This window comes from Pistacia vera, unplaced genomic scaffold, assembly GCF_008641045.1.
Source record: "Pistacia vera cultivar Batoury unplaced genomic scaffold, PisVer_v2 Contig19, whole genome shotgun sequence".
In the NCBI taxonomy this organism is placed as follows: domain Eukaryota; kingdom Viridiplantae; phylum Streptophyta; class Magnoliopsida; order Sapindales; family Anacardiaceae; genus Pistacia; species Pistacia vera.
Genome location: NW_022195990.1, coordinates 476,348 through 485,690, shown reverse-complemented (window position 1 = coordinate 485,690; position 9,343 = coordinate 476,348). Strand labels below are relative to the sequence as shown.

General features: G+C 34.8%; 1 protein-coding gene across 1 annotated transcript; it reads left to right on the top strand.

Annotated features, from left to right (window-relative positions):
* The first annotated feature begins 4,312 nt into the window (after nt 1–4,312).
* Nucleotides 4,313–5,765, top strand: LOC116127195. Its single transcript, XM_031412843.1, has 4 exons — nt 4,313–4,363; nt 4,482–4,693; nt 4,929–5,193; nt 5,439–5,765. The coding sequence occupies exons 1-4, from the start codon at nt 4,313–4,315 to the stop codon at nt 5,763–5,765; spliced, it is 855 nt and encodes a 284-aa protein (XP_031268703.1).
* Nucleotides 5,766–9,343: the final 3,578 nt, after the last annotated feature.

The window sequence follows — 9,343 nt, the reverse complement described above, 5'->3', positions numbered from 1 at the left end:
AATTCCTCACAAACACTCCCTTACGTGTTTACACTCAATTATTCAAGCCACTTACACTCGCATTTAGAACACTCTTTTGAATCTCACGATTTGATTTTTTTTTTTCTTTTACAACGAAAGGCAAGAATTATCAAATTTTCAGATGTGATGCCCGAAATCACCTACCAAGAATGCAAAAGACAGATCCAAATCAATCACGAAGACAGTAGAACACCTGAAATTCAAAGGAGTGTTCATGGCAATAAAAAAAAAAAAAAAAAAAATCAACACCAAGAATATGAAACAAACAAAACTTCAATCAAGATTGAATCTTTAGGAGGACATCCGTAAGATTAGATTGTAACAAATCAGACCAAGATTTCAAGATTTGGCCGTGACTTTTTTTTTTTTTTTTTTAATATATAAAATCAAGATCTGAACATGACAGTAGATTCGATCGTATATGTTTGCAATTTTTTTTTTTTTTTTTTTAACTTGGCTGACTTTTGTTAAATCAAATACTGATTGTATTGAATTTAATTTGCAATCAATAAAGATGCTAACAGATCAATCAATTACAAATCAAGACCCAGACGAAATAACATGGATCAACAAGATCAAATTACGAAACACGGGATTAAATTCGAAGAACCTAATGACTTGAACTAAACTGAATCTAAACCTTAATTGGTGCACGATTGATCAAGATAGTCCCCAAGATGTTCAAATAACCAAGAAATCACACAAATTCAATAGTATGATGATCGGTTATTCAAGATATCAACAAGACTCAACCAAGACAAATTGAATACACGAACAAATAAAGACTCGAAAGAAACAAAAAAAAAAAAAAAAAAAAAAAAACAAAACAAAGAATCTGATTTGAACCTTGCTCTGATACCACTGAAACAAACTCCTTTGATTTGCGAAGAAATTACCTGCTGATCAAGTAGGTAAAGCTCTAGGAACATAGAATCGAAGAAAAACCACACCCGAACGAATCTATTGTTAGAACCTTGGTAAGATAATCTGAAACACCACAATCTTGATTTAATTGATAAGTTTTGTGGAAGAACGCCACAAGATTGATGATTCTTGATGATTCTAGAGATCAAGATGCAATCTTGAAAAGAATGAAATATTTAATTATTACTCCTTCCCTCCCCCCCAAAAAAAAAAAGTTTGTGGCCAAAACCGCCTATATTATATAACTAACTAATTAGTCAAATAAGGTTAACAACCGATTAATAGGTCTTAACCCTAATACCCTACCAAACCCAACTAATAAAAATATAAAACTTGGGCTTTAGTAATAAATAGCTTCAACCCATTACACCAAAAGTCTAAAATAATTAAAATAGCATCACATAAAATAACTTATTAACCCCATGAACAAGGCTTGGACGCCAACTTGGACCCAATTAGGGCTAGCAAGAATCGGTCTTTAATTCCTCAAACTTGGACTTGGGCTTCAATATTTCAACAATCTTTTTTGGATACTCTAAGGCATACTTGGCTTCATGCTTGCTTCCTTGGCTTCAAGTTCTTCATTACGCTTGACGAGACACGTTGCATCTTTTAACTCGACTCCGTTAATCGGCCCATCGATGTGAAGAGGATCTGTGTTCGCCTTTACGACAACAGGTTGCTCGGTCTTGTCCTTATCACTTTACCTCTATAAATCACTTAAATTTGGTTTGTGTCCTCTCTGTCTTGTGTATCAGAGTGTTGAGAATTTTGATGGTTTAATTGTCTGATTAGTCACTAGTAAAAGATTCAGCAACTTAAATGAATTCCTTTTTCCATTTGTTCATTTAATGAGAGCTCATGCATAAGGAAACAAATAACATCTTAGGAATCTTTAAAGCATTGAGACATAATTTTGTTTTTACAACTTATTAAGTAGAGGTGCATTTTATTCTTTATTGGCTTCATTTCCTGCAATGACTCTACGTGATAATATGTTTTCAGTTTACTACAGATTCAAAATTCTTCAACTTGAGATTTTCTTCGAGGGTTTATATAATTGAGTAATACTACAGCTACACCTTTCTCACAAACTTTCTTCTCACAACCCTGACGGGGCAGCTCACATTGGTCAGCGTAATTTTTAGGTGAGACCCATTACAAGCTGTCACGTCGGGGTGTGAAAGAAAGTTTGTGAGAAGAGTTTAGGTGTAGTATTACTATATATTTATTTTTAAACTATTCCTCAAGTTTTGATCACAGAAATAACAACTTTATAAAAAAAATATTGTCACAAACCAATGGAGTTATAAATTCTTGCACGTAAACTTGTTTCAAGATCATTAGCACTACAAAAAAAAAAATTATGTCTAAATTTTGATGCTGTTCATTGCATGCTACTAAATCAGAGAAAGCTAACATGTGCTTAATGCATTTTTGTTGTCTCTTGGCAAATTAACTGTCGAGTTTCCTAAACATTGTCAAGGGTGAAATGGAAGTGAAATTGCCTTTAGTTAAACTTGTAGATGAGGAGACATGATGTGATGCCTGGAAAATAGGTGGCTGACCAGAGACCTTATCAACGTACGTGTCAAAGCTTAGGTAAGTCCACAGCCATTCAGACGCAGTCACGTTGCACGATTGATGCAAGAGGACATGCTCCTGCCGTTGAGTGGTGTGCGCAGGCTGGTGAAAGGTTGGAGCGATTCCACCTGTCCAATCCCTGCAATAGTCGAGTAAATACACTCGGCAGAGATAACGGGACGCAGGAAGGATTTGCACGGGCAACTGACACACTCTCCGGATTTAGTAATCATTACCTCATTCATCCCACTATATAGGGTTCCTCTCCGTTTGTGGGATTGGCTAATTTCTCTTGGAATAGCATATATTCTCTCTTTCCTCTCTCTATGTATCTTTTGTAAATCAGTCGCTGAACGCGACCTGACTCAAATATATAAATACGATACCAGTGGACGTAGAATTCGCTTTCTTAAGTATCTGAACCACTTTAAACATTGTTCTTCTTCTTCCATTCAGTTCAATACTCCTATACACGTGTGTCTTCTAAGTCAGCTCACATTTCTCACATGCGTTAGTTGGTGTCAAAATCAGCATCAACAATGAATGATTTTCTTATTGTTCCCTTCACTTCTATAATTGCTTCTGTTTTAGCATCTATCTTGTTTATCCATTTGGTATGGCTGTTAAATTTATCAGCTTTTTGCCTCTCTATAAAAGGTAACAAGTTATGCACTAAATATAATAACTAAAAACTAGATTACCAGATTACACATCTATTATTCGGTAATAAGCAGAATAATTTTATATACCTCGTTTGGACTTGGTGTAATTCCTGCCATTGGTGTTTGATATCGTGGTTTGATATCGATTCATTCACTATAATTTTTACTTTTATATCTGCCCTTGCATTGTTCAGCACTGAATGTGGTCTATCTCCGCAAATAATGATGTCCCAAAAATAGAAACTTTCAAACTCTGTTTTTAATTTTCTTGCTTCTGTAACTTTCGATGAAGACAAATCTATAATATTCATGTGTTCTTTTAAATGTACTCTTATTCAGAATTTCTTGAATTATTCAATAGGAAAAGCATAATCTACCGTTGTAGTATGATCGTTTATCATCATATATTTGATCAAAATGTGCTAACAGTTGATCTACCAAAAAATATTTCCCCAGTAATTTTTTCTAGAAATGCATGACTGGTATATAACAGGAACTCATTGTTCCATTTGAAGGGGGCCTACTTCAAGTTAATGATTTATTTATGTGTTCAATCAAAATCATGCACAGAAAAATACCATGAAGTAGCTTATCCCTGCACCATCCATTAAATAACGCAACAATTTCCATCCACAAAAATAATTATATGTCAGAAGCTTCAACATTGATCTAGTTTAGTTCAGTTCTTCCTTGTAGATTCCCGTTTGTTCAGAATAGGATCTAATAAATCAGAAATTATCTTATTATAATATCATACAATCTGCAATATTTGTAAGAATTATGAAGATTTTCAGTTATGGAAGATTGCATAAGCAATTGTTAAGAAATAATTGTTGTGTACTAATCTTTTAATATGCCTGCGCTTGTTGTACAATTCTAGCTTGATAAAGCTTTTTTTTTTTTTTTCCCCAATTCTTTCTAGAAATGATTCGGAAATTATAGTGTCTTGGTGATCGTTTTTCTGGCGTGGGCATCAAGCTACCATTCCTCCACCCGAAAATCTGTGCGTCCCGGGCGGCCCTGCCATTACGGGACCAGAATAAAAAGCTAGGGATGGAAGCATTTAGCTTACAAGAGCTGGCTTGCCAAAACACTTGGCCAACATAAGATTATATTTTTCCATGTTTTGGCTCCAGCAGGCTGATGTAGTCATTGCAGAGAACCTCTGTCAGGTACCTCAATTCCTTACCTCTATTATTATTCAGAATAGTTATAATAACATGTAACGATAATTTGGTAAACTGTGAAAAAATGTTAATTTGATGATATGCAGCATATTTATCATTTCAGGAAGTTGTTGAGGAACTTGGGATATACATAGTGTCATTTGACAGACCAGGATATGGAGAGAGTGATCCGAATCCAAAGAGAACAATAAAGAGTTTGGCATTGGATACAGAAGAGCTTGCTGATCAGTTAGGACTTGGATCCAAGTTTTATGTTGTTGGATCTTCTATGGGAGGCCAAACAGTTTGGAGCTGCCTCAAGTACATCCCTTACAGGTAACAATAAGTCATTTCAATTTCAGAGAGTGGACTTTTTCAATGAAATAAATACATTTATGCTTGTTCTTTCTAAGCCTTTTGGCATTTAAATTAAGTTTTTGCCTTAACGATTATTAGAATTTTAATGTTACACTTTAACTTGAATTCAAATCTGTATTTGCATTTTGCTTTGAATCAGAATTGTTTAGAACAGGGTGCTGATCTTTCAATTTGGATTTTCCAATGGTTTCAGGCTTTCTGGAGCAACACTAATTGCTCCAGTTATCAACTACTGGTGGCCTGGATTTCCCAGAAACTTATCAACAAAAGCTTACAACCTGCAGTTAGCACAGGATCAATGGGCTCTTCGTGTTGCACATCACGCTCCATGGCTTACCTACTGGTGGAACACTCAGAAATTATTTCCTGCATCTGCTGTTGCAGCTCGTCACCCTCAGATTTTCTCTCCTCAAGATAGACATATTCTCCCTAAGCTTGCTGGGAGGAAAAGACACAAGGTACTAAATTTAATATGCAGTGAATCTTAAAGAAAGAAACTGATAATGGGTGTTAGTTTCTATATCTTTAAGTGTGGTTAAAGTAGTAGAAATTTAACATCTTGAGAATTCTATTTTTCCAGAAGTTTAAAACATGATGTTATTACTCAGATAGCCTTAAAAATTAATCAGAATTTTCTCATACTATTTGAAAAGGTTGTCTACCAGTTGATATGAGATTCTGGTACTGTACTTATTTTATGCAGTCACAAGTACTTCAGCAAGGAGTATTTGAGTCCAATCATCGAGACCTGATGATAGGATTTGGGAGATGGGAATTTGATCCGATGGATCTCCAGAACCCTTTTCCTAAGGGTGAAGGCACCGTTCACATATGGCATGGTGATGAAGATAGGCTGGTGCCAGTGATCCTTCAACGCTACATAGCGGAAAGACTTCCGTGGATTCAATATCATGAGTTACCAGGTTCTGGACACTTCTTTCCATATGTAGATGGGATAGGTGAATCTATCTTAAGGGCTCTTTTACTCGCTGAGGAAGGCTCATGTATTTCTTGCAAAGGAAGTAATTAACACTGCGGTGCTTGCTCTCCAGAAGGCACAAAGCAATTCATGGATGTTTTTTGCCTGCTGTGAAAGCATATATACAGTATCTTTTTATATAAATTATTTGCTATTCATATGACTGCTTGTATAAGTGATTCTAATTAGTATGACTTTTCTGATAACCCAACTGTTATTAGTACTAATAGAACAAACTCCAACCAAGAAATAATTAGTGTGCAGAAGATTCTATTAAGACCATTCTGTCAAGTTTAATTTAGTAAACTTTTCAATTTATCAACAGATTTCAAATTTTTTTTTTTCAAACTTCTGAGATTTTTCAAGAGGGTCTTAGTTAATTATCTTTTGATTTGTAATAACTACTTAAAGGGAAACTTGTTTCAGGATCTTTAGCACTGTAGAAAAAAAAAATTTTAGCTATAAATTGCTGCCCATTGCATTATGCAACTAATACAGAGAAACCTGACATGTGGCTTAATGCAGTTTTGATTGCACTTAATAGAAAGGTTGACCCAATTGCTTGAGAGGCTGCTTTAATTACTTGTATCCCAAATTCTGACACAGGAAAATGGTGCTTTGATATTGAAGGATAATATAAGATTGTTAGTTTTAGCTACATCATCCTCTTGAATAAGTATTTTTTATTACAATCCTCTTAATATTCCTGAACGTTAATCTTAAATTTTCCACCAAAACAATCCTAATTTTATTACAAGTCTAGTTCTAACTCTTAACTAAAATCCTATTCCTAAATGGACACTGGCTTCATTTCATTTGTTTCCTAAACCAACACAAACATTATTTTAATTTCTTTTCTAAATCTACATTAATTTCTGTTATGATCTGAGACCTATTATCAAACTAATTCTACCAATCAAACCAACCAAGAACACACACATATGAAATTAACAAGACATAAAGATTTTACCGTAGTTCACCTATCCAAGATTGGATAGACTATCCACATTGAGCTCTAGAATAGAGAGTCTCATTGCACTAATCAATCAAGCTTTTACAGATTACAAGAATATCACATCAATCGCTCTTTTATCACTAACCACCCAAATGCATCAAAGTAATTTCTATTCTAAGAGAAACCTATACTAGACTCTCTAACCTTGAAGGAAACTCAAACCTCACTGAATGATTCAACTGATCACTCAAAGAAATTACACGATTTGAGCCAAATGTGAAAAACCTTAGCAGAGCAAATTGTTGACAAAACAAAATGACAGTTCATCATTTTCAATCTGGCAATTCTAGTGTTTTTATATTGTTGACCAAGTGACTCAATGACAACCGTCAGATCAGATGAAGAAGCAACGCTCATGATTTGATCAAGCAAGAAACCAAAATGACAGCGTTTTTGTGCTTGATATTTAACAATCTCCACCATGAAGCCAAAAACCACCAGTAATACAGAGTCTCTATTAGTGCAACAAACCATCCATCTATTCCTTCTCAGCTCCATTAATACTGCTTACCTTATAAACAATAAGTTTAAGCAATGCTTGAACTTAGTAGCAGTCACAACTTTAGTCCCCATGTCAGTTGGATTATCTCAGTCGATACCTTCTTTAGATTAATTTCTCCTCTTGTAATTAAATCTTTGACAAAGTGAAACCTTACATCTACATGTTTGGTTCTCTCATGGTAAACATGATTTTTGCTCAAGTGTATGACACTTTGACTGTCATAGTATATTGTCACCAAACCATCCACTAATTTGGCTTTTCTCAAAATCCCTTGAAGCCACGCTGCTTCCTTGAAGGCATCAGTCACGGCCACATATTCTGCCTCTGTTGTAGATAGTGCCACCAGCGGTTGAAGTTAAGACTTTCAACTAACACAGTTTCCTCCCAATGTAAAAAAGTAGGATATGGTGGACTTCCTTATATCCTTGTCTCCTGCACAATCAGAGTCTACAAAACCCACAATATCAAATGCATCACCTCTTTTAAAATAATCCAAACCAATATGTAAGGAGCTATTAATATACCTTAATAACCATTTCAATGCAATCCAATGCTTAATTCCAAGATTAGACATGAATCAGCTCAATAAAGAAATTGCAAATGATAGGTCTGGTCTAGTACTAATCATGACATACATGACTAGGCCTATTCCATTAGAATAAGGTATATTCTCCATTTTAATCATTTCAGTATTAGTTTTAGGACATTGCAATTTACTTAGAAAAAAATGACTGGCTAATGGTATATTAACTAGTTTAGAATCAGACATGCCAAACTTTGAAGCAAGTTTTTGTAAGTATGACTTTTGATGAATTTTAAGCTTATTAACCTTTATGCTTCTTTCTATCACCATTCCTAAGATTTTCTATGCATAGCCTAAGTCTTTCATATCAAATTCAGCATTCAATTTTGCCTTTAAATCATCTATTTTAGACTTAGACTTACTTATCAATAACATGTCATCAACATATAAAAGCAAATATATAGGCATGTTATCAGTAAATGCAAAATAGAAACATTAATTATCATATTTACTTCGAGTAAACCCAATACCAACAATAAAATAATCAAATCTTTTATACCACTGCCTAGGGGGATTGCTTAAGACCATACAATGATTTATGTAGCAAACACACATGATTAGGTAGATTTTTATCTTTAAATCCAGTAGGTTGACTCATAAAAATTTTCTCTTATAATTCACCATACAAAAAAGCAGTTCTCACATCTAATTGTTCTAATTCTAATTCATGGTGAGCAACAACAGATAACATTAATCTAATTGTTTTAAATTTAACCACAGGAGAGAAAATTTCATTGAAATCTATACCTTCTCTTTGTGTGTAACCTTTTGCTACTAATTAAGCCTTATATCTAGGAGGGTCAAGAGGAGTCATACCTTCCTTAAGCTTAAACAACCATCTGCACTCCACAAGTTTATGGTCTTTAGGTTTTTGAACCAATGACCAGGTATCATTCACCTTCAAGGAGTGCATTTCTTCTTCCATGGCAGCCAACCACTTCTTGTTGTCCTTTGAACTCATGACTTCTTCAAAAGTATCAGGTTCAGATCTCTGAACCTGAACCCCAGCAATCAAAGCAGTGTAAATCAAATCTGCATAACCATATCTAGCAGGAGGCCTAATTTCCCTCCCGACTCTATCTCTTTTCAACTGATACTGTGAAAGTTCATCATGTTGAGACCTCTCAACATTCTTTACTACTTCATCTTCAGCACCTTGGTCATTATCAACTGTCATTGGGATTAACTAGTTCAGTCTAGTGTCTTACTGGCTCCACCTCAATTCGTGTGGTGTTAGTTTGATTAGAGTCTAAAATATCACTACTGGAAGTGTCTGCATTACTGTTAGTAGATTTACATGGGAATTGATTTTCATTAAAAACAACATCCCTACTAACTATAATTCTCACCCCTTGTGCATCTTTTTCCCAAAGCCTATAACCTTTGGTTCCTTCTCGATACCCCAAGAATACACACCTAATAGACCTAGGCTCTAATTTTCCTTCATTTGTATGTGCATAGGCAGCACACCCAAACACCCTTAGATGGCTCAAATTAGGCTTCCTGTTTGACCATTTTTCTTTTGGACA